Below are 26,015 nucleotides of genomic sequence, written 5' to 3' on the forward strand. Positions count from 1 at the left end.
CTCTTTTGTCCACCCACATGCCAGATCTAAGCCATATCTCAGTGTCCAGCCATCAGTAGTCCTACACACAAACACAAAGACCTTTCCATGTGGGCACAAAAAATTCAATGCATTAATTCACTCAGACAGAATGAATAACACCCACACACAAACACACCCACATCCATGTCCATCCATGTCTTTCAGCAGCCAACAAATGAATGTCTCACACCCGAGGGACGCTCAAAGCACTGCGGCGAAATTCAAACCATCGATACATCATTCAAACTCCCACAGAGGGGGATGGTGGTTCACACTGTTGTTTAATGGGCAGGTGAGATAATTTTTTTTTTTAAACTAGGGAGAGAAAAAGTACAGGTAAATTCATAGATGTCTATGTGTACAGGACAAGATCAGAGTGAATTGTTTAAATAATCTGATGTATCTGAAGCACCAAATTGTAATCGCTACAAGGTTTTAGACATCAACTGGCATATCATAGCATGCACATTCAGTCACCATAGCAAAAACACACATATTGTTTGCTGGTTTTGTTTTACAGTTTAGAACTACTGCAATTGCTCAATCTACATAGTAATAATAATAATAAATTAAACAATCAGTTGCTGTTGTTTAATGCCAAATGGCTACAGAAAGGAGAGAGGAGAAATGTTTAATGTGGAAATAACAGTAAACAGACAAACAGTCACATTATTCTGAAGATCATTGAAAATATATATGTTACAAAAATGTATACAAATTAGGTTGTGATTGAGAGTACTCTAATTCCATTATAAAGTCAAGTGATTTTTCTTCCTTCAGGCTTGTTCAGTGAAGAGACCAGTCAGATATTCTCATTACTGTAAAATGTCTTCAGAGACAATGAGTCTTGAAGCCTTTGATGTGTGTAAAATTTAAATGATTGATTTCAAATCATTTTGTTTAATAAATTTTACTTACAATTATGATCAGCCCTTTTAAATGTACTTCTCTATTGTTTTACTTTAATGTTCCTTGATAAATTGTTGTTCTGAGTTGCATTGACCCTAGTAACCCATTTTATTTAAGTATTTTTCTGAAAAGAGACTTGGGGGTGTATAAACTTTACATACTTATAGGCTAGCTACTATGTAGGCATATTTTAAAAAGGTGATTAAAACAAGAGACATTTTATGTTAAAAGCTTCAAGTTTTGATTACTGACATGAAACGATTTATTGACTGTTGAGCAGAGGATTAGAGTTACATCAACTACATATTTAAACATTAGATAGATAGATAGATAGATAGATAGATAGATAGATAGATAGATAGATAGATAGATAGATAGATAGATTTTAAGGATTATTGATCGAGTTCAGCCGTTTTCCAGGCTGTAATCACAGTGTACTGTTCATATTGATTAGTTCTGTTTCCGAATGAGTTTATTATTCTGAAGTATTGACAAAGGACAAGTGCAAATCACTCTCTAGTTAGTTGTTCTTGCATTTATGGGCAGTTTGGCCTTTGGACACGTTTGCTGTATCACCAAGTAACGGGATATATGTGTCACTCTGTGACGCGCTCACACTCTCAGCAGCGCTATCCCAGACTGACCTGCTGCCAGCCGAAGCCGTTCCTTCAGCCTCCGGACACTCCTGCTCTTCCTCCTTCGCGCGTAACGCCATGAGTTCGATCTCATGCTTGGCAGCGGTTTCAATCACACGCTGCTTACTGTAAACAATGACGAAGTTGTTAATAATCGGATGGATTGGCAACGCGATAGCTATTACGCCACACAGAAAACTGACAGCGGCGTTGCACCTGCCCAGCGTTGTTTTAGGATAGATATCCCCATAACCCACAGTGGTCATAGTAATGATAGCCCACCAGAAAGACTGTGGGATGCTGGTGAACATGGTCTCAGGGTGGCTCTGCTCCAATGTGTACCCCAGTGCAGAGAACAAGAAAATCCCCACACTCATGTACATGAGCAGCAGACCCAGCTCTTTCAAGCTGCTTTTGAGCGCGAATGTAAGAGTTTGCAGACCTGATGAGTGGCGCGCGAGTTTAAAGATGCGTGCAATGCGCATGATGCGCAACGCTTGCACTGCCTGCTGGACGCTAGCGAGCTCCATCACAGCAGTGCCCAAATGCGTTAGAATCAGCAATACGTAAAAAGGCATGATAGCTAGAAAGTCTATTATATTCATGAAGGAAAACACAAAGCGCAATTGGTTCGAAGAGGACAAGAAACGCAAAACGTATTCCACTGTGAACCAGATGATACAAGCCGTCTCGATGGACACAAGGGTCGGGTGTTCCACGAGGTTACCCTCGGCATCTTCCACTTGGAGCTCCGGGATGGTGCCCACGCACATGACCACAGAGGAGAGCAGGATGAACGCGAACGACACCACTGCAATTACGCGCGCGGCTAAAGATGACTCGGGTTTCTCCATGAGATTCCACAGGAATGCTTGGCACCTCTGACCACTAGTGACCGTCGCATCATCCTCTAGGTCGTCCAGGATGGTCTTGACCTTCTCTGCTATTTCCGCCAGCTCGGTTTGCACCTCATTTAAACTACATATACAGCATTCGTCCAGATACCCCGCGTCGATCCCCCAATAGTCCATCTCTCTCATGAAGCGCATGGGACAGATTCCTCGCTTCATATGAATCTCTCCGTAGCAATACAGCTCTAGGATGCATTTGAAGGCCTCTGGGTCTCTGTCGAAGTAAAACTCTTGCTTTGAGTCGTCATAGTCATCACAGAGCGCGCAGAGATCTTCTTGTGTGGAATCCGTGGCTCGGTTCACCAGTTCCGCCAAACGTGTCTCGGGATATCGGTTCAGCACGTCCCCGTAGAGAATGTGCTTGACACCACCGATATTCACAGCAATATCCGTCTCCTCACTCGCCTCTGAGCCGTTACAGTCTGCATAACGAGTCCTCGGGAACCACATGTCAACTGATACAATCCAGAGTTTTAAACAAAAACAAAATAAGAATAATTTTAATCTAGAGGACCATATAGGTTATAAAAAGCAACATGTCCATGACTGGTAGCTAGATAAATATAATAGGAGAGACCGGGGCTAGAAACTGCCACATATTTTCAGACTGTGATTATTTTAATTTTTTTTGTAAATCAGCTTTCATCTTTTTTGCCGAAAAAAGAGGAAGTTACTTGAACACATGCTGACCTTTTATGACAACATTTGCGACCAGAAGAGCACAACGGGGTAAGTTGTCACAATGAAAACTGCTTCTGGGGCAACAAAAATGTAAAAGGAGACTTTATATTAGATCGTTAGGACAAAAATATTTTAAGAAATATGTTGTGTAAATTTATAACATTTAAAATGTATGTGACAACTTGTCCCGATATGACATGTGAAAATAGCCTACTTTTTCCTGAGAGCAGATTATACAGACCAGATATTAACATTTTAATAAAAAAAATAATTTAAAGAGGATTTTGATTTTGGCACCAGCATACAAACCACTGCAAGGACTAGTTACTGAGATACAGCCCTTGACAACTTCCCCATGTGACAACTAGGCTATAGTCCCGGTTTCCTCTTTTCTATTTGTACATTAGCAAGAAAGAGGACAAAACTCGTTTTGCTTACTTTAAAATGAAATACGTTTTATTAAAAATACTGAAAAATATTTTTTTACCTAAGGATTCAATACATTATTCAAATATATTTAAAACATTAAGTCGTGTTCGCATTAATAAAGTGGAGCGCTCCACGTTAATGTTCTAATGTTAATGGTCAATTGTGATAAAAAAAAAAACTTACATATGTTTGGATCAAAACCTAAGAAGAAAGTCTTAAAAAGCTTCTGACTTCAGCTGCATGATGTCCGTGTGTAGAGCAGAACAAATCCTAAAGAGCGCAACATGAGTAAAGACGGGTGACAGGACCAGAACTAAGGTGTGTGGGTGTGTGTGTGTGTGTGTGTGTGTGTGTGTGTGCGTATAGGGATGGAGCAGGCGTGATGGGAGGGGTGGAGAGCCATAATTTATGTTTTCGGATTGAAGGACCAGGAACAGGCTGCAACTCGTGCCATCATAAAACATATAGGCTACTCTCTTATCGTGGTTATAATTGATAGAGGTGCATTTAAAAATATACACTTACGGCATCTCATGGTTCTTACACTTTCTTACACTTTTTTTTACTCGCGTACAGTTTTTATATAATTTTAATTAGAGAAATGTTTCGAATGTTAAATTCGACCAAACATAAGCTTTTCTCTTGTAAAACACTGCTTTCTCAACGCAGTACAAATAAATGCACACTAGAAAGCATTTAGTAAGTTATGTTGAAATATCTCGGTCTAGTGTTGAAAAGTGGAAACTGCAAGGCAACAAGTTGTGCCACAAGATAAAACTGCAAATACCCTGACTCGCTTTTGCAGTCCACAAGCTGCTTGTATGTTTATCAGTCAATTTTGAATACAAATATTTTCTAACTATTTGAAGTGTCGACAATGTTTATTTCAACCTAATAACTTCAACATAAAATTCCAAGCAGTGTTGGAAATTGGAATATTATTTTTTTAGTCATACGGATTACACATAGAGTAGATAGCTAGATAGATGTAGTAGCCTACGAACGAACGAACGCTGTTCAGATGTTCATATTGATTGTTTTATTTCCAAAGTAGTTTATTCTTTTGAAGTTGATGAACCACTCTCTAGTTGTTCTTGCATTTTGTAGACAGCTGGTCAATAATAACGGAATATACCTGCCACTTTGTTACGAAGTCGCACCAGTACTATCCCACACCGAGCTGCAGTCAACCGAAGCCTGTGGTGGCATTTTTGCAGCTTCCGGACACTCCTGCTCTTCCTCCTTCACGCGTAACGCCATGAGTTCGATCTCATGCTTCGCAGTGGTTTCAAGCACACGCTGCTTACGGTAAACAATGACGAAGTTGTTAATGATCAGGTGAACTGGTAACGCGATAGCTACGATGCCACACAGGACACTTGCAGCGGCGTTACACCTGCCCAGCGTTGTTTTAGGATAGATGTCTCCATAACCCACAGTGCTCATGACAATGATAGCCCACCAGAAAGACTGTGGGATGCTGGTGAACATGGTCTCCGGGTGACTCTGCTCCACTGTGTACCCCATTGCAGAGAACAAGAAAATCCCCACACTCATGCACGTGAGCATCAGGACCAGCTCTTTCAAGCTGATTTTTAGTGCTACGGCGAGAGTTTGCAGACCTGATGAGTTGCGTGCGAGTTTGAAAATGCGCGCAATGCGCACAATGCGCAACGCCTGCACTACCTGTTGCACATTGGCCAGCTCCATTTGAGCAGCACCCAAAATCAACACTACGTAGAACGGCATGATAGCTAGAAAGTCTACTATATTCATGAAGGAAAACACAAAGCGCAGTTTGTTCGAAGAGGACACGAGGCGCAAAACATATTCCACTGTGAACCAGATGATACAAGCCGTATCGATGGACTCAAGGGTCGTGTGTTCCACGAGGTTGCCCTTGGCATCTTTCACTTGGAGCTCCGGGATGGTGCCCACGCACATGACCACAGAGGAGAGCAGGATGAACGCGAACGACACCACTGCAATTACGCGCGCGGCTAAAGATGACTCGGGTTTCTCCATGAGATTCCACAGGAATGCTTGGCACCTCTGACCACTAGTGACCGTCGCATCATCCTCTAGGTCGTCCAGGATGGTCTTGACCTTCTCTGCTATTTCCGCCAGCTCGGTTTGCACCTCATTTAAACTACATATACAGCATTCGTCCAGATACCCCGCGTCGATCCCCCAATAGTCCATCTCTCTCATGAAGCGCATGGGACAGATTCCTCGCTTCATATGAATCTCTCCGTAGCAATACAGCTCTAGGATGCATTTGAAGGCCTCTGGGTCTCTGTCGAAGTAAAACTCTTGCTTTGAGTCGTCATAGTCATCACAGAGCGCGCAGAGATCTTCTTGTGTGGAATCCGTGGCTCGGTTCACCAGTTCCGCCAAACGTGTCTCGGGATATCGGTTCAGCACGTCCCCGTAGAGAATGTGCTTGACACCACCGATATTCACAGCAATCTCCGTCTCCTCACTCGCCTCTGAGCCGTTACAGTCTGCGTAACGAGTCCTCGGGAATTCCCACATATCAACTGCTAATAGAAAGTGAAAATAATAACATATATACATATTTTTTTTTATATTAAAAAAATCCCATGACCAATAATAAAACAACAACATGAAAACGGTAACGAGTCCTCGGGAACTCCCACATATCAACTGCTAATAGAAAGTGAAAATAATAATAACATATATACATATTTTTTTTATATTAAAAAAATCCCATGACCAATAATAAAACAACAACATGAAAACGATTATGAAATACAAAATAATTGTTGAGGCAAAAATGTAAAATAACAGAGCTTTGGGCAAAACAATAATTAATAAACTAGATGTAGGCTATAAATCTATAGTATTTAAAAAAATCATGTGACATCTTGCTCAACATGACATTAATGAATGCTTTTGTCCTGAAAGCAAGTTCCATAACTTTTTAGTTAATTAAACTAAATTTTATGGAGGACTGTTTACTGATCCTGGGAGAGTAACGTTAGACTACAATGCCGGCAGTTCTGACTCACAGTCTGTAAGTACTTTTCATTTAAAGAATTTGCCACTGATGATTCAAACGCGAGTTTTGAGCAGTGTAGAGTAGCACTTGTTGTTTGTTGTTTCTCTGATCACAAATGCAGACATGGTTTTATGTTTACGCGGCGCGATGCAATGCAACGCAACGTGTAAAAAGACAGTATAAGTCATTATAATCAGTAATTATGTCCCCACTGGATGCAACAAATGCCTCGTTTGTAATGGGTTTTAATGTTTTTGTCTCGTTGCTCCGGCCGGACACGGCATCACATTATGGTAAGGGGCGTAACATTTCCGTCACACGCTTGAGGTATTCGGCCAATCACAATGCACTGGATAGCTGGCCAATCAGAGCACACCTCGCTTTTTCAGACCGATGAGCTTTGTAAAAATCGACGCGTTTCAAAAAGGGCGGGGCATAGAGGAGAAACAATAATGTACAGTATGTGGAAAATAATGTGTTTTTTAAACTTTAAACCGCATAAACACATTTCATTACACCAAATACACAATATGTTCTTTTTAGCAGCATCATATGACCCCTTTAAAATCGACTTTTGCTACCGTGGTTTTACTGTGTTTACACAACAGCTATAGCCCCCCTCAATAATAAACGGTCAGTTGAGATAAAACTTACTTATGTTTGGACTGCAGTCTGTGAAGAAAGTTTCAATAAGCGTGTTCTTTATCATGCCACTGAGCTGCTTTTCCATAGTTCTGTGTAAATATGCGCTAAACGGACGTCTTTGGCCGTTGCACTCGCGTCTTTTGAAGTCCAAGTTAAAAACACAAAAACAAATACAAAAAAACCGCGTCTGGAGACTTTGCGTTTCCCCCCAATCCATTCCCCATTCCCATCTCACTCAGTCATATAAAACACAGGGTAAGATGGGAAGATGGGGGAAATTCCTTATGATGTCTTTTTTACACTCATACGTATTTATAATTATACTGCGAATTATAAATACGAATAAGTGCAAAAATAGTTAACTAGAATGTATTACATTTATGCTTGTGTCAAGAACAGTTATTACAATGAATTATTACAACCATACGTTTCCATTGAACGCCGAAATATCCCCATCTAGTGTTGAAAAGTGAAAACTGCAGTGCAGTGTCACTTGATAAAACTGCAAGACTTTTTTGCAATCCATGCACTGCTTACATGCTCAGCAATTAATATTTAAAAAAGTATTCAGATTCTTGTGTTGAAATTTTCAATTGTAGTGTTGAACATTTTTCAACATATAGATTACAAATACAGATTTTTAAAGGGGTCATATGATGCTTTTTTAAAGATCATTGTTTTGTGTATTTGGTGTAACAGAATATGTTGACATGCTTTAATGTTCAAAAAACATTATTTTTTTCAACATTATTTTTCAAAAACGTATCAATTATTGCAGGTCCTCTATGCCCCGCCTCTCTCAAACGCTTCCTTTTCTACAAAGTCCCTCCTTCCGGCAAGCGCAGTCTGCTCTGATTGGCCAGCTAACCCAGTGCATTGTGATTGGCCGAACACCGCAAGCACTCGTCGGAAATGTAACACCCCTTACCATAATCGCGAGCTTCATCTTTCAAAATAAATGTAAAGACAGCCCGAAAGGGGAACAGAGTCGCGTGACAGACACAGTGATGAAGCTGCGATGTGTGCAGTACACAAGCCACGGTTAAGACAGCTGACTCCACTGTGATGTGACCCCGTCTCTCTCTCTACAATCTCTCTCTCTCACACACACACACGATGCGCAAAACTCTGCATTTGAACAGTCCATAGCAAATACTTAAACTAATAACAAAACAGTAGCTGATTCAGAAGCGCCAGATTGTCATAGCAAAGTCAGAATTACCTCCTCTCCTAGGTTCACGAAACGGTCATCCATAAAATGCATTGCTGTTCTGTTGTAAGTGATCTTAAAGATTCCTAAATGCTTCTACTTTCGGAAGGCTTTAATGTGAATTTAAATTTTAAATTTAAAGTGCTTTTGCTTTCGCCTAGAAACACACAGCGTCTCCCTGACATGCTGCTTCAACACTAACTGGGTTACTGAAACCACGCCTTCTTTCTTTGCGTGCACATCTGGGCGCATTATGCAAATATTTCCACATAGTGAGGTAGATATGTGGGGCGTGTTAGAACGAGCCGTTTTAGGGGGGCGTGGCAGAGTCTTAACGTTGATCAAGAATATCTCTTTGGTTTTGAGACTTTAGTCTTTGTAACTTCAGGGATCTTATCTATGCACAATCAGCTTGTAACACTCCAAAGAGAAAGGAAAACTCGAAATCGCATCATATGACCCCTTTAAATGATTTTATTTTTCTGAAGTATATCACATGGGGAACTGCCTCATCCTGCTGGGCTGCATCTCCGGCTCAGCACTGGCCTATCAGGAGAAGTCAAGTTAGACGATTTGCGAATAACAGCAAAACTGAACCTTAACATCACGTGACACACTCACACAGTCACCTTGGAGGTTGTATAAAGATGCAGCAGCTGTCTGAGCTCAGTATTCTGTTGTTGTACATTCTGTGTTTCCACCAGAAGCTCAGCCCTTTCAGTCAGTACAGTACTAAGGATAAAACATCACTGTTAATAATATAGTCCAAATCAAGGTTTTAATTTGGGCGCAGTGTGGTATAATTATTGACTACAAAAATGTACACTTACTGGTACTTGTTGAGAGCTGTATCTAGAGCACTCCAGAGCCTGAGTTTGGACTCTGGGATAACATTAGCAATGTTTTCCCAGTACGCTGCATCTTCTGAGTCATCTCTCATATCCAACCCCAAAACACTGCTCTTCTGTGAGGCCTGAACATCACTGGACATAATAACAAATAGTTGATTTTAGGGAATATGCGTGACAGCAGAAGCGTCTTGGTTTGAAATGCAAGCGCACTGACTGGGGTCTGCAGTATTGAGCAGTAAAATCTTTCAGAGCCACTAGTAGGTCATTATGATGGATGAAGTCAGAGTTGTTGGTTGTCTCCTCTTCCTAACAAAAACACAAAAGAGAAATGCAACATATTTAGTTTTGTTTCCAGAGTGGCATAGGGAGATGCTGAGCTGTGATGGGATCCACTTTTACCTCCATCTGTTCCCTCTGCTCTCGGCCATGTTGTCTGTAATTCATTAAGAACTCAGCCATTTTATACACATCCTTCTCACTCTCAATCCCTATTGCCTGTGTGCATTAAAGAAAGAAGAAATCTAATTACACATCAGTCTTTTTAGTTTTTCAGTGGTTCTCAAACTTTTTGACACCATTGCTCCCCTTTGTACAAGATAATATTTGAAGGACCTGCTATCTAAGCTAATATGTACCTCTAATACTTCTGCTGAAATAAAAAATAAACAGAAAAATAACATGTCATAATTTATATCTTTATTTTAGTGTTTCTTTAGCATTTTAATTATGTCAACACAACTAAATTTAAATAATTGAAAGACATATTGGGGGAATGTTGTTCTCCCCCTTGTTGAGAACCACCGGTCTAATTGTACTTACTGAGAAAATGGCATCTAGCTTTATAAGGGACTGATCATTCTTCTCCAAATGAGACACCAGCTTCAGCAGTTTACTCTCTACGAGAAAACACTGAGAGAAAGAGAAAATCAGCCTCTGATTTTGAAAATAAAAAATACAATTGCTTTAAACTATTTACAGGTTTTCTGCAGGTTTTATGAGGGGAAACAACTTTTTAAGACCAAGTAAAGAAAATCTAAGGAATAAATGGAAGGGAATGCAAAATGTCAGTATGTTCTCTTAATGTAAATGTCTAAGCAGCAAACAATGAGTTGTATTAGTTGAAAATACAGGTTCCAACCACTCTCCATTACTGTTTAAATAATTTTACAAAAATAGCTGAAATCTTGAATACCTCTGCTCCCAACCACTAGAAATAACTGGAAATAACTTTTACTGTACTTTCTGATCACACTGCAAAAAAGTGGCTTGTAAAAGTGTCTGTCACACTTGTAAAGCAAAATGACATCAGTTTTTTAATGAAGTGAGTTCATGATTAAATCAAGAACAAGGGAAAACAAAAGCAAAAGTTTTCATTCCCCATTCACAGATATTTGTTTTTGTTTTAAGCATAAACTTGATTTTGTTCAATTTTTGTTCAATCTAAAACAACATTGAACTGCACTGACTTTCATAATATGGACAAAATAGTTTAAACATGATAAAATATCTTCTTTTGTGTTCCACAGAAGAAAGTCATAAAGGTTTGGAACAACATGAGGGTAAGTAAATCCCTTTAATGCCATAATAAAATACTTTATATGTAATATATACATAATTTATAATACATACATAAATTATTAACATAATTGAAGCATCATTTCAAGAAGTTTCATTTTTCAAAATGTCAATCAGTCAAAAGTATCCCTAACTGATGAATCACACAGCCACAATCACACACTCACTAATTCATCACACAGCAGCTCCAGAATTCTCTTCACTGTTCTCCTGTTCACTCCACTACCAGTGTCGTCCAGACCCTCAGATTCCTCCACTAAATCTCTTGTTTCTTCTTGCAGGGTATCTGCAGCTGCCTGTGAGGCTGTCCTGAGGGTCTTATGTTCGATCGGGCCGGAGCGCTCCATGAAGGGGAGCGGAGGAGACACCCATGCCAGACCCAGCTGCTGCTCGTGAATGATTCTGTCTGTCTCCAGCACCCTGTGTGCCAAGGCCTTTACCTCATCTTCACTTATCAACCATAACTTCTCAAAACGCTCAGCATCGAGCGCTGCAAAGTGTCTGTCCAAAAACACAAAAACAAGGTTTGTCCAGGGACTGTCTGAATGTCTTAAGATCATGAGGTAAGTAAGTGCACTCACCTTGCTTTCTTCTGCATGTCCTTGTACTGTTGTTTGATGCGTGTGTAGTCATTTCTCAGTGATTGTTCCTCTGCTTTCGACTGCTTCTCCTGATTGGCGCATTTAGACTTAAGGTTGTTGAGAACATCTTGCATTCTGAAAAAATTCAGGTCAGTTCTGAACTCACCAGTATTCATGACTGTTTTCCTGCAGTGAGGTGAGATTACTAGACTAAACGTCCTTTCACACCAAAAATGATAACTCTAATGATAACTATATCAGCTGAAAGGCAGTGACTCTTGCTGCATTAAAATGATTGAACAAGAATGTTGTAATGCATTAAAATAGCTTGAAACTAAAAAAGACAGATATCTTGGGTTCTACTATACTAAGAAGTAGAATATCTTTACTAAGATTAGTTTGGATATGCACTGCCATACACAAGTGTTTTGGTTGGTAAGATTTTTTAATGTTTTTAAAAGAAGTCTCTCATGCACACCCAGGCTCCATTTATTTGATCAAAAATACAGTAAAACTGTAATATTTTGAAATATTATTAAAATTTAAAATGTTTAGTTTTCTATTTTTTTCTAGTTTTCTAAAATTTAAAATTTAAATTTAAAATGTAAAGTTTTCTATTTTAATATATTTCAAAACGTCATTTATTTCTGTGATGGCAACGCTGAATTTTCAGCAGCCATTACTCCAGCCTTCAGTGCCAAATGATCCTTCAGAAATAATTTTAATATGGTGCTTTGGTTATTAAGAAACATTTGTATTATTATCAATGTTGAAAACAGTACTTTTGATTGAATACAAGTATTAATGTCTTCCTGACATCAAACTTTTATCAGCAGTGTACCAAGATTAATCTGAAAAAGTTATGATACCTTATAATTTTCCTCTTCAAATGGGATTTTAAGATGGCGTTCTCTTCCTCTCTTTTCTTTAGCACCTCATATTTGTAATCAAGTTTTTCTTCATTCAGATGGCAGTTGAACTTCACCTCTTGTAACTTCTTTCTTAAATTCTGCACACACAGACAGACACAAAGGCAGATGTTTATTTGTATCTAATATAGCATTACTGTCTCTAGCATATAGTTACATGTACATACAGTTAATTAAATCCATGTCAAATTCACCTGTACTTCTGTATCCATTCTGATTTTGTCTGTGTTGTATTCTTCAGCTTTCCAAACCCTCAGCTTCTGCAGCAAGTCCTCGTGCTCCTCCAGGAGACTTAAACCCTGCATCATGTTCCTCAGCTGCAGAAAAAGATGCATCTGTTGTCAAAGTGGTTTCAGTCAAAGGTATTCACATTCAAATTGGTTTCAATCCAATGCATGTCTTAATCCATGTGTGTGTGGACTTTTTTTAAGTATTGTACCTCTTTCTCGCTTCGTTCTTTCATCTGATGCCCCCATTTCTTCCTGTGTTTGGTTAGCAACGTTCTCCTCTCCTCATCAAATGAGTTCTTTAATGTCCACAGAAAATAAATGGTATATGACAGAAAATAGTGTGCATTCATAGACATGCCATTATATATGGTGTAATTGTTAATTCCTTATTAAACCAAACATATCAAAACAATATTATGAGGGTGGAATGATCATTTGTATTTGGACTCCAGCCTGCAGGGGGCAGTACAACACCTCAATCTGCTGCAGGTCCTCTCGGTATGACTTTTTCAGACTTGAGATCTGTTCTTCAATTCTGTCAATAAGCAGGTCTATGTCTTTAGCTTGTCTTTTCAGGTCCTTCACATAGTGATCATCGCTTGCCTTTAGCTCCTATACAAAAAATACAAAAAACGCTCCTATTAACTCTTGAATTGCAGTCTATATGTTTTTGCATGCATTTGTTGCAGACTGAAGTTCACCTGCTGTAGCTCACTGATCAGTTTATTCTTGTCCACTAAAATCTGTTCACAGAGTTGTTGCTGGCTGTTTAGAGCATCTCTTAGATCTAGTGGGGTCTGTTTCATTTTAGCATCCGTCCATTTGCGAGTGATCTCCCCAAACTTTTCCTGGCTGGACTTGGCCTCATTTTCCAGATTTTCTCTCCTTATAGGATCAAATGACACATTTTTAGTGTGAATACAACCTTTGCGGAGGTACAATTTCAAAGACTTATAGTGACAGAGGGAGACTAAGTGTTTCATTGCATGTACCTCAGTCGACATGCCTCCTCTAGCTCTGTTCTCCTGTCAGACTCTCTGGCATCTACAGCGACCTGAATGTTGGTCACCAACGCTAGACCATCAGTTTGCAATTTTGCCATGTGCTGCAAAAAGAGCAGAGGAAAGTGTCCTGAAAACTTGATCTACCTTACACATTATGTGCACAATATTCAATACTACAGAATTTAAAACTACAATATTTGCTTGTGTAATATTTCTTATCATAATATAATATAATATAAAGGAATAAAAGCAAGATGCTAGCTATATTTAAATGCAGACGACTGACCCTTTTACTTTTCTCCACTTCCTTCTGACTTTTCTGTGTTTCTTCTTGAATATCCTCCTTTCCCTGGGAATCTTCGCCAAGATCTTGACTGCAAAACATACAATTTGTAAGCATTTCATGGCACGTATAAAATCTCCAGAATAAGTTACTTAAAGATCTGAGAATGACACGCTTATTGCTAACTAATGAAACAAGGTGCTCGGCTAATGTAACGTTACTCGAGATGAATGTTTACCGTGTTTTGGCCTCATTTCGTGCGGCTATGCGGAGGCGACGCGCTGTAATTCTCTCCGCTTGGTTTTTAGACTCGACAGATGGTCCAGGTTCGTCTGCCTCTTCCCCTGCAAAGGGTTCGGGTTGATGCATTTTCAGTTCGTTAATAAGCACGAGTCCAAGAAATATAACACAGTGCGATGAACGGTAGAGTATTGTTTACAATACCGTTGCTATGATACTGCGCGAGTGGCCGAATGTTGGTTCTGCAACCCCTCTGATCTGTAACGTAGAGAATATCATAGATCAGCGACTGCCAAACATTTAGAATCAATTGACCATTCAATTTATATTTGATTTATTAATTAATTAATATAAACATTTTGAATATATATACATTTTTAAATATATTCTATTTTTATGTACATACATGTGTGTGTGTGTGTGTGTGTGTGTGTGTGTGTGTGTGTGTGTGTGTGTGTGTATATAGAGAGAGAGAATTTCATGGCACGTATAAAATCTCCAGAATAAGTTACTTAAAGATCTGAGAATGACACGCTTATTGCTAACTAATGAAACAAGGTGCTCGGCTAATGTAACGTTACTCGAGATGAATGTTTACCGTGTTTTGGCCTCATTTCGTGCGGCTATGCGGAGGCGACGCGCTGTAATTCTCTCCGCTTGGTTTTTAGACTCGACAGATGGTCCAGGTTCGTCTGCCTCTTCCCCTGCAAAGGGTTCGGGTTGATGCATTTTCAGTTCGTTAATAAGCACGAGTCCAAGAAATATAACACAGTGTATTGAGAGTATTGTTTACAATACCGTTGCTATGATACTGCGCGAGTGGCCGAATGTTGGTTCTGCAACCCCTCTGATCTGTAACGTAGAGAATATCATAGATCAGCGACTGCCAAACATTTAGAATCAACTGACCATTCAATTTATATTTGATTTATTAATTAATTAATATAAACATTTTGAATATATATACATTTTTAAATATATTCTATTTTTATGTACATACATGTGTGTGTGTGTATGGCACACTTTTACTTTGCTTGACTGATCGTTAGGCATTATGAGTAGAAGATACTGTATATCAATCAACCATAGTTCTCCTGTCTTTAGGTGTAACGTGCATTTATGTGTGTGCATCCATGCATGTTTTAAGGATGTGTTTCACTTTAATAAAGGGGATTGCCAACTAGAAGATAACATGCCACATCATGGAGCTTCGCCTGGAGAACAGAATACTGACTGACAAATACAACGCTCTTAACAAGGAGCTGCAGGAGGCCTTGGAGACCATCGAGGACCTCCAAGACACCAAATACGCTTTGGATGCCAAAGAAAGGCAAGCTGAGAAGCTCAACAGACAGCTCTGATGAAACTGTAGACAGCAGCAACCAGAGCCACACTTTTTACACTTTTCAGGGTAATCAACATATGAATGGCTTACTCATAGTCTCATATTAAAATGAGATACGATTAAAGATTTTAACATCCAACAAATGACACACATGAGTTTTTACCTGAAATCTCCTCTTATGAAATGTTATAGGCACCTAAACAATGCATCCTGTTTATCCATGTTCATCGTCCCTATACGTGGTGTCTGGATCTTAGTTGTTAGGGTGGAAAGTGAAGCCGATCCTGTAGGTAAAGTTGGCACAGTTAGTCTGCATTCTCCTTCACAATGACAGCCATCGTCTGTCATTTTGGTTGCTGAAAAGTGAAAGGGACTAAAATAGGAGCTTAGAGGATTGAGTGTCACAAAGCACTTCCACCCCTATGATTGAATACTATATGTTTAGTGGCACTAAGAGGAACGTCTGTGGTTAGAACATTGAAAAAAGCCTTGTTGTGATGTCACACATCACACACTTATGCTTTCATAATAATGTTCTCTCTCTCTTTCTAAATAACATTTGGGGGTTCTGGCCCTAAAGGAATAGTTCACCCAAAAATGAAAATTTGCTGAAAACTGTACTCACCCTGAGGCCATCCAAGATGTATATGAGTTTGTTTCTTATTTGGAATCAGTTTGGAGAAATGTAGCATTACATCACTTACTCACCAATGGATCCTCTGCAGTGAATGGGTGCCATCAGAATGAGAGTCAAACAACAGATAAAAACATCACAATAATCTACAAGTAATCCACACAACTCCAGTCCATCACTTAATGTCTTGAGAAGCGAAAAGCTGCGTGTTTGTAGAAACAACTTTTCATTCATGGGTGAAATATTCCTTTAATAGACAGGTCAGAAGTCTCTTGCATGATCCTATTGTATCTTTCTGTAAAACTGATTTGAAATATGCATGGTAAAATATGCAAACACTATATAAACTCGACCATTGACCTTTCTTATAGAAGACTGCAAAATTATTAAATGAAGATTTAAATGATACCAAAATGTCTAAATAAACAGATATTGTGTAGAACTCAATCTGCTTTTCATTTTTACCAAACAATAATGAATAATGAAGTGTGATGAAGATTTATGCGGTAGTCACTGATTAATTTCCCTTTTATCATGATAAGATTCATGCATGATATTCTCCCAAGAGGGGTTAATTGTAACCTGATATGAGTAGTGTGTATTGGTACGTTTGTGTACGTGTGCACAAAGGGAGAGATATTCAGTCTTGAGTGAATGGACATCAGTGACGCATCTCTCTCACTGTGACTGGGTGAACTTGGGGTTTTCGAAGTATCACACTGAGAAGGTAAGTGATCATTCATTATAGAAGTTTAATAATTTGTAGTCAACAAAAATGTTAAAATTACAAATGCAAAACTTGCTTCTTGCATCAGACCAAGGCTGCATCTCATTGCTAGTTTTACTTGATCTTAGTTCTGCGTTCAACACTATAGATCATGACATATTCATAGATCGATTACAAAACTATACAGGTATTCAAGGGCAGGCTTTAAGATGGTTTAGGTCCTACCTGTCCGATCGCTACCACTTTGTTAATTTAAATGGGGAGTCATCTCAATTATCACCAGTAAAATATGGAGTGCCACAAGGATCTGTCCTAGGACCTCTGCTATTTTCAATATACGTGTTGCCCCTTGGTAATATTATCAGAAAATACGGGTTTAGTTTCCACTGTTATGCTGATGATACTCAACTATATATCTCAACAAGACCAGATGAAACTTCTCTCTACAGTCAAAAATCTGGGTGTAATATTAGATAGCAACTTGTCTTTTGAAAATCATATTTCCCATGTTACAAAAACAGCATTCTTCCATCTTAGAAACATTGCCAAGTTACGAAAAATGTTACCTGTTTCTGATGCAGAAGAGCTAGTTCATGCATTCATGACCTATAGACTGGACTATTGTAATGCACTGTTTAGGCGATTAATACAAAATGGTTTTGTCTGTGTCAGATTGAAACTGGTCCCCACCATGATAGATATTGTGTTTGTTTGTAGATGAGACAGCCGTCTGATGATTACTGGGGTGAATATGGCCCATACGGAGCCTGCAGTCGCTCCTGTGGCACTGGAGTGGCAGTGAGAACCAGGGTCTGCAACACCTTGAGGTGGGTGTTTAGTACATTTGAAACCCTTTCCCTTATAGCCTTCATAACTCATCCTCTATCTTTCAATATTAAGGACGGATGGTGGGCACAATTGCGTTGGGCCATCCAAGTCCTACAAACTCTGTAACATACAGGTAAACAACTTAACACCCCCAAAAATGCACAAATGCTATGTTTTAATATAAGTTTTTCTTTACAACATTATAACTTTTGCCCTCTATAAAGGAATGTCCTGTTGGATCTAGAGATTTTTGTGAAGAACCGAATAGAGTTCCAGGGAAAGCGTTACACCTGGCAGCCATACTATGGAGGTAGAAAATTACACAAAGCCTTGACTAAATAACATATAATTTTATTGATTATGCAGTTTTTATATGAGGAACTAAAGATGTTTTGTAAGTTTATTTGTATATTTGAGCTGCAACAGCTAATATTTTTAAGTTAGGTAGCTGAATTAGATAAAAATTTAATTCAAAATTCATAAATAAACAAATACATTTATTTAAAATATGTATTTATTATTTAGTTATTTAATATTTTAAGGGTTGTTTTCAAAGAAAATCTTGAATTCATTTATCTCATCCCATTGCCATTTTCTTGTTTTAATAATAAACCTCACTAAATTTGGTTACATTTACACATAAAAAAGAAAAAAATTTGATTCAATAACTCTTGTTATTAATTCAACAAATGTAAATAATGATTTTTGCCTTTTATAAAATAATCGTTTTTTACTGATTTTTTGACATTTTTTAATGAAAAACATAAAAATACTGATTAAGAAAATAATTTGTTGTTTAAAAGATTATTTCACATGGCTTAAATTGGAGCTTTAATTTCTTAAATGACAATGAGGGAAAGACTTTTGTGCAGAAATTAGAAGTGTTGAACATGTAATTAGATGTAATCGATGGTTAAGTCCGACAATTCTGGAAGCTTTCATATCTTGTTATGGTAAAAACCTTCCTCAGGCGGTTCAGTGCACTAGATGAGGCTCTTTATAGTCACATGACCTGTTCTGTTTTGGCCCAGCTTCAAACCCATGTGAGCTGGTGTGTGTGCCCAGAGGAGAGAACTTCTACTACCGTCACAGACCTGCTGTAGTGGACGGCACACCGTGCTATGTGGGCCGCAGAGACATCTGCGTGGAGGGAGTCTGCAGAGTATGTGTACACTGACTACAGCACAAAACCACACACACAAACAGTTCATTCTAACACCCTTATTTTTGCTGAAAGGCGGTGAGCCATGGGGAGATTGTGGCTTTTGAGGATCACTCTCTTCCTGTCACCTCTAGACATGGCCCTGGAGCTGCTGCCCATCTGGACACCTACAGGTAATTTATGTATGATTTTATGCATGTGTAATATGTGTCTATGAAATGTATGTATATGTGTATGCTTGCATACATGGATATATACTTCTTTCTTATACAATTTGTTTTTATAAAATCTTTTTTTTTTTCCTGACTTCCTGTTGTTTTTGGTTTGCTTGTTTTTGTTTATTTCATTTCTATAATATTTATTATATTATATGATATGATATTGTATTATATTTCAGTCTGTCCGTCTGTGTATTTTTCAGTTACTTTCTGCAGGTAACGATATGTCAGTAGGGGGCAATAAGTGACTGTCTTTCATCGGTATTAACCGATTTCCGAATTTATTTTTCGAAATCATTTAAAAAAAAATGATTCGGTCAAGCATAGGGCTGTGTCCAAAATGGCATACCCTCTTGAGTAGGTACTTTTCTGAATAAGTAATTACTTTGCGGCGAATAGTATGTTCTATATAGTATGACTGTGTGTAGTATAAATGTAACCTGGAAGCTGGAACCTGGTGTCCTGTCACCATTTTGTCATTGTCATGTGACCTACCAGTGTCAGTTGCGTCATGTCACTGCCATTCATAAATGCTCTCCTGTGGCCTCATGGGATAGTAAAGTGTCCATTGTATGCACACTTCAGAATCATGCTGGAAGTAGTAAGTCATCTGGGTACTTTTTGCCTACTCTTTTATGAGTACTGTGAATTCAGACATACTACTTCTGTCACATACTGTTTATAGCCTACTATATAGTAGGGAAGTATGTGATTTTGGAAGCAGCCTAGGTCTCTGGAGGACAGTAATGGGATTTACCAGATTGGCGGGCGAGGCCAAAACTGAGGGGCGTTTTCAACCGCATTATCTGATTTGCTCCCATCACAGTGACGGTTGTGTGGGGTGGGGTCAGGTAACGTGCATCATTTTCTTTGCATAATTTAGAAACACCCACTAGTATGAACATGCCTGCAAATTTAGAAACGCCCACTTTTGCTCTGCAGAGACCTCATACTCGATTCAGTCAGGAGCAATACATGTATAAGTGAGTCATAAGTGAATCATTCATTCATTCAACCGATTTGTTCCAAAATACTGATTCATTCAAGAACGAAAACAATGCTGAATTTGGAACTGTGTACTAGAATCAGAATCAGAAGAGCTTTATTACCAAGTATGTTTACACACACAAGGAATTTGACTTGACGACAGGAGCTTCCAGTGTAGAAGAAAGTACAAACATAGTGCAGACATACATGATAGTGTAGACATACATAGGAATAACACAGTAGGGATGTAATATAAAACTAATATAATAAAAAAATAAAAAAATAAATAAAAAAATTTGAATAATGTACTATATACAGAAATAGAAGTATAGGAAAAAATTTAATTGTTTAGATAAATGTACAGATATGTTTTGGCAATATTATATGTAAACAAAATTCAAATTAAGTGTGACTGATTGTGTTTGTAGGTACACATACAGCACCTTTTCAGAGTGTTCGCTTCACTGTGGTGGAGGAGTGCAGACCCGTAGTGTGTACTGTATTAATGAGAGAACATCAGCAATGGTCGATGAATCTCACTGCATTGCACAAGGCCTCAGGAAACCAGCTTCCCAGATGGCCTGCAACGAGCACCCCTGTGTCGAGTACAGTGTCGGTCCCTTTGGTGATGTATGTAGTTATTTCATTAATATCGACACATGCACTCACAATCACACATTTTTGCCAGGTGTTGCTCTGTTATTTCTAACTTTGATTATTGCTTTATTCTCTCGTTTCCCCCAGTGCTCGGTGACGTATGGTGAGGGACAGCAGACACGAGAGGTATTCTGTGTCGGGGGCAGAGGAGAGCACATCACTGAGCACCCCTGCAGGGGTCTCACACGTCCACATGACATCAGATCCTGTCAAAGACCAGCTTGCCACCAAGTTTTTAGATATTATACCAATGAACTTCAGCCTGGTGAGAGAAGGAAGGAGAGGAAGGCCATAAAGGAGAAAGCCGATCAGTTTGAAGTGCATACCTCTCTCCCTGTCTCCTTCAGTGTTCTCGTAGCTGTGGAACTGGTACTCGTGAGTGCAGAGTAGTATGCATGGATTTGGATCACAATCAATATCCAGATGAAAGATGTGCTACTTTCCCCAGACCTCATGCTGTGGAGAACTGCAACACACAGCCCTGCCCTGGTGCACAAAGTGAGTTTATTCATGGTCACTGACTGTATGTGTATACACGTTTTTGAAAGAAGAATAAATGTTTTGTTATGCTCACCAAGGCTGTCTTTGGTCAAAAATACAGTGAAAAATGTTGTATTGTGTAACATTATTACAATTTAAAATAACTGTTTCTATTTTTTATATATTTAAATATGTAGATTCTTCAGCAAAGCTGAATTTTCAGCAGTCACATGATCCTTCAGAAATCATTTTAATATGCTGATTTGGTGCTAGAAAAAAACATTTATTATTACTGTTTTCAGTGTTGAAAACAGTTGTGCTGTTTAATATTTGTGGAAACTGATACTTTTTTCAGGATTTTCTGTTGAATATAAAGTTGAAAAGAACAACATTTGTTTGAAATAGACATGTTTTGTAACAATTTAAAAGTCTTTGCTATCATCCTTGCTGAATAAAAGTATTCATTTATTTTAAAAAAAACAGCCTAAACTTTTGAATGGTAATGTGTGTATACATATATAATATTTGTAAAATGAAATATAATGATTTTAAAAAAGTAAAACAATAAATAAACACGTTTATTTACAGAATTTGATATTATTATTTAGTTTTATTGTTTTATTCTGTTTTCCAAAAAGCCCAGAAATCATGAGATTAATCATAATTTTTTCATTTTTTTGACAGCCATATTTTTATTTTCTCCTGAGGTTTATACATCCAACAGTAGTCTAATGATGGGTAGAAAAACTACAGCAGCAGTTCAATAAAAACAAAATATTTTCCAGAAAATATGTTACACATATTTATAGTTTTTCTCAGTTGAATAGATTTTTATATATGAAAATATATTGCTGCCTTTTATGTTTTAAGAAGGGGGTCTCTTGGAGGGAATCATCATATTTGACAGACTGTGGCATAAAAAGTTTGAAATGCCCTGTGCTACGAGATTCATTCTGTGTTTGTGTTACTTTGCTTTAGTGGTGCCCAGCGTGCAGTACCCAAGTGGTTATGAAAGCTCCTTGCGTGGATTTGTGCCTCATACCCACGATGCAACCTTAGGTTAAAAAGCTGTCACAAATATGTAGATGATTTGAAAGCAGTTTTAAATTTCTGTATCCATTTCTCATGTGTTTATTTTTATTGTATATGTTCTGATTCTTGCTCTACATTTGCTCTGTGAGCAGTTCACAGACCAAGTGATCCATACCCCACAGTGACTGGGCCACATTGTGCCCAGTCATATTATGGCTGCTGTCCGGATGGCCACACTGCTGCCTCAGGGCCTCGTGGGGAAGGCTGTGCTCAGGGTGACTGTCATAGGTCCAGGTACATATACTGTATATACAGTGGGGCAAAAAAGTATTTAGTCAGCCACCAATTGTGCAAGTTCTCCCACTTAAAAAGATGAGAGAGGCCTGTAATTTTCATCATGGGTATACCTCAACTATGAGAGACGAAATGAGAAAAAAAATCCAGAAAATCACATTGTAGGATTTTTAAAGAATTAATTGGTAAATTCCTCGGTAAAATAAGTATTTGGTCACCTACAAACAAGCCAGATTTCATCTGCCCACAGATACACTTTGATCACTAAAAAGACTACAAAACAAAACAAATAAAATAAAATATCAAATGAAATATAAATAAAGTAAAATATTAAGGATAATAATATAAAATATCATATAAATAAAATATACATTATAATAAAAATATACTGACAGTCTAATTTAAAGCTGCTGTATGTAATTTTTTGATTGTATCAAAGCATAAAAACACCATAATACATTTGCAGATTTTTAGGAAACATACTTGTTTCTCTGAAAAACAAAGCTAAAGCCAATTATTCTACTTTGAAAATGTGCATTCTGTGTCGGAATGCCTGTTTTTGTTTTGGTCTGTGGGATTCAGCCCACTGCAGTTTAACCAATAGTATTTCAACACCCCGGGTTGCCAGAGAGCGGAAAACAATGTATGAACAGCAAATGAACTGGGTCAGAGATTTACTCGACCTAAAAAGCCTCTGCATCAGTCTAAAACACTCTAAGACCAGAAGCATATTAATTAAAACAAGGATAAATCAACTCATCAACTTACAGTGTAGGGCTCATCGCCTTCAATTGTCAATTGCTCTCACTCCCGATGCATGTCCTCAATTTGACAACCCGCTGGAGCGTCGCATCTGAGGAGGAGGGGGTGGGAGAAACAATATTTTGAATTTGGACTACAGTAGCCATTTCAACTGCTATCTGTCAATATTACATACTGCATCTTTAAAGGGCACCTATTATGCAAAATCCACTTTTACATGGTGTTTGGACATAAATGTGTGTTGGCAGTGTGTGAACACAACCAACCTACAATGATAAAAATCCACCCACTCCTTATTTTTTAATCCCCGTTAAACCAAATCAGTCTCATTAGACATGCCGTTTTGATTCTCTGAGCATTGTGACGTCACAATGTTTAGGCCCCACCCACGACTGCTGACTGACACCGCCGTATTAGCAAAGACCCCGCCCTGAGTGAGCCGCACACAATCCGCCATGTTTATCTTCACGCTAGAGCAGAAGTTTAAACTAATATGGCTGTAAAACGCATAATTTCAGCGCGATATACATGATAATCAAAATCAAACATGTTTTTTTGGCAGAGTATTTGAGGTATGAGCTGTGAAAGGCACAGCTGTATTCTGGAAAAGGTGGGCGGGGAGCAGCAGCTCATTTGCATTTAAAGATACATGCACGAAAACAGTGTTGCTGCATTCCTAATTCGCCTACTTATACTATGCCCTAAAAGTATGTACTCTTTTTGTGAAGAAAAAGTACATACTTTTGAGTATGTAGCAGAATAGTAGGCAAGCTTTAGGACTTTGTCATAACTGCGTCTTTAACGCACGCTCTGTTGCTTAATTACGTACATCCTGTCACCATTTAAACTGCACTGTCAGTCATCTTGTCAAAGTTAACATTATCCATATTTCGTTTAATTTAATTTCCTACCGTATTGGAGAGAAATGAAGAGGGACGTTGATCTGCTAGTCGCGGGTCTATCATACCGAGAACTCTGCTCATATGTTTGCATAATGATGCATTTAAAAAATAATGACCAAATGTGTCATAATAAAGTTCACAGTGTTGCTGCAGATGAAATATAACGCGGATAACATTAAATAAATATTTTTTCAACAGGTTAGATATTGATTATTTATCACTCAAACCCCTTTCTCTACCTGTCTGTCGGTCTCGCATATCTGCCATGTTTGTAGTTTTTTAACACTTTTCATGAGTGTTTCTATTTTTAATCAAATCCTTGTCCACACATTGTGTTGTGTGCAATACTAGCCATTAAGAGTATGCACAGATTTGCACTTCGAATTTCTACCGGAAGCAGTAAACCATCCGGGTACCTTTGGAATACTAATTTCAACATACTACGATTTGAGACATACTTATTCTAATTTCAAATACTATTTAGGATGAATAGTATGTGAATTGGGGCGCAGCATGTGCTTCTGCTTCCAAAAATAGGAATTTTCAAACTGATATAATAAATTATCTGTGGGGACACCTAAGACTTGTATTACATCTTGTAAAAAGGGGCATGATAGGTGCCCTTTAATAATGTTCAATATATTTGATCCATTCAATATAATGCAAACTTCACAACCTATAAACTGACCATTCATATCCTATTTCACTCAATTATCTATGTTGTGTGTATCTGCCTGTTAATAGATATGGTTGCTGCCTTGATGGAGTAACAGCTGCTCAAGGTTTTGGAAGAGCAAGATGTCCTGATTTCCCCTATAGAGTAAACCAGCTCATTGATTTTCACTCTCAATATTGCTCTACGCTGCATCTATCATAATTTAAATTTTTTGTATCAATACTCTTTCCAACACATTATCTCTTTTGTTTTCAGGATTATAGTCCAGTCCGTCAGCCCTCTGCTGGTGTGTGCTCTTTGGCACGAGATGTTGGGTCCTGTTATGAATGGACATCTCGTTTCTACTTTGATTCTTCCTCCAGGCTCTTGCTCACAATTCTGGTACGGTGGTTGCGAAGGGAATGGAAATAACTTTGTCTCCGAGGAGGAATGTGAGCAGACGTGTAAGGCTTCTGCCAGAGGCCTTGCCCCAAGAGAACCAACATCCAGGAGAGGGATCAACGCGGTCAGAGGTTATAGACTGAGATCCCGTGCATAAAGGATTTAAAAGAAGGGTCACTGAAATCCCACAACAAACAAATCCAGCTTTGTATTTATCCAGTATTTGCTCACATACATGTAGACAAAAATGTTTATTCAAGGTACACGCAGTCATTAAAGGCATCTTGGGATTAAAACGTTTAGGAAAAGAATATTAATTGCCCCCTAAAGCTTTTTATTGTATGTTCAGAGAAACACATTCACTTTATAGTATTTGTCAAATATGACAGTATCAAAACAAGCAGGAACAATTTTCACACATTCCAATCTCAAAATAGAGCAGTTTCATCAATTTCATGAAAATAAAATTGCTGTTGCTGAATTAAGCTAAAATAAGCTTTCCTTTCTTAATTTTGTTTCTATATCTTTTTTTGAAGTCTATGAACTTTGTACTTCAATTGTATAGTCTTGCTATGCCATTAAAGTGTTAACACAAACCACACTGCACACTGACTCTTGATGATTTCACTTAAAAATTTTAACTGAATAAATCTCTTGAACAAAATGTGAGACAGTCTTGGAAGCAGTTTTTTTTATTATTAATATAAATATGCCAGAGTTAGCCTAAAGGCTATTTTTCATCTTTAGTCCCTGAAAATGTTACAACCTCACCAT

General features: G+C 38.2%; 3 protein-coding genes and 1 pseudogene across 3 annotated transcripts; 1 reads left to right on the forward strand and 3 right to left on the reverse strand.

Annotated features, from left to right (window-relative positions):
• Window positions 1–1,300: 1,300 nt before the first annotated feature.
• LOC107602727 (potassium voltage-gated channel subfamily F member 1-like) lies at window positions 1,301–2,926 on the reverse strand. The gene has a single exon (XM_016295302.1). The coding sequence runs from the start codon at window positions 2,924–2,926 to the stop codon at window positions 1,451–1,453; it is 1,476 nt and encodes a 491-aa protein (XP_016150788.1). The 3' UTR covers window positions 1,301–1,450.
• Window positions 2,927–4,732: 1,806 nt separating this feature from the next.
• On the reverse strand, window positions 4,733–6,121 carry LOC107602737 (potassium voltage-gated channel subfamily F member 1-like). The gene has a single exon (XM_016295314.1). It carries the CDS (start codon window positions 6,119–6,121, stop codon window positions 4,733–4,735), a length of 1,389 nt encoding a protein of 462 aa, XP_016150800.1.
• Window positions 6,122–8,941: 2,820 nt separating this feature from the next.
• LOC107602748 (dynein regulatory complex protein 1-like) lies at window positions 8,942–14,285 on the reverse strand. Its single transcript, XM_016295323.1, has 16 exons — window positions 14,155–14,285; window positions 13,920–14,007; window positions 13,622–13,734; window positions 13,331–13,514; window positions 13,104–13,241; window positions 12,839–12,925; window positions 12,594–12,716; window positions 12,340–12,479; window positions 11,471–11,605; window positions 11,057–11,390; window positions 10,134–10,223; window positions 9,714–9,809; window positions 9,529–9,620; window positions 9,294–9,446; window positions 9,093–9,195; window positions 8,942–9,009 (listed from the first exon to the last, which is right to left on the reverse strand). Exons 1-16 carry the CDS (start codon window positions 14,283–14,285, stop codon window positions 8,956–8,958), a joined length of 2,061 nt encoding a protein of 686 aa, XP_016150809.1. The 3' UTR covers window positions 8,942–8,955.
• A 3,195-nt stretch (window positions 14,286–17,480) lies between these two features.
• Window positions 17,481–25,652, forward strand: LOC107602757 (papilin-like; annotated as a pseudogene).
• Window positions 25,653–26,015: the final 363 nt, after the last annotated feature.

Source organism: Sinocyclocheilus grahami, unplaced genomic scaffold, assembly GCF_001515645.1.
Source record: "Sinocyclocheilus grahami isolate Dianchi unplaced genomic scaffold, SAMN03320097.WGS_v1.1 scaffold15.1, whole genome shotgun sequence".
Taxonomy (NCBI): domain Eukaryota; kingdom Metazoa; phylum Chordata; class Actinopteri; order Cypriniformes; family Cyprinidae; genus Sinocyclocheilus; species Sinocyclocheilus grahami.

Excerpts from the sequence above, each read along its gene's own strand:
- LOC107602748 (XM_016295323.1), bottom strand. The coding sequence starts at position 14,285 with ATGCATCAACCCGAACCCTTTGCAGGGGAAGAGGCAGACGAACCTGGA. Across the intron at positions 12,717-12,838 it reads AAGAACGAAGCGAGAAAGAG|CTGAGGAACATGATGCAGGG; the intron begins GTACAATACTTA and ends CTTTTTCTGCAG. Across the intron at positions 9,621-9,713 it reads AGCAGAGGGAACAGATGGAG|GAAGAGGAGACAACCAACAA; the intron begins GTAAAAGTGGAT and ends TGTTTTTGTTAG.
- LOC107602737 (XM_016295314.1), bottom strand. The coding sequence starts at position 6,121 with ATGTGGGAATTCCCGAGGACTCGTTACGCAGACTGTAACGGCTCAGAG.
- LOC107602727 (XM_016295302.1), bottom strand. The coding sequence starts at position 2,926 with ATGTGGTTCCCGAGGACTCGTTATGCAGACTGTAACGGCTCAGAGGCG.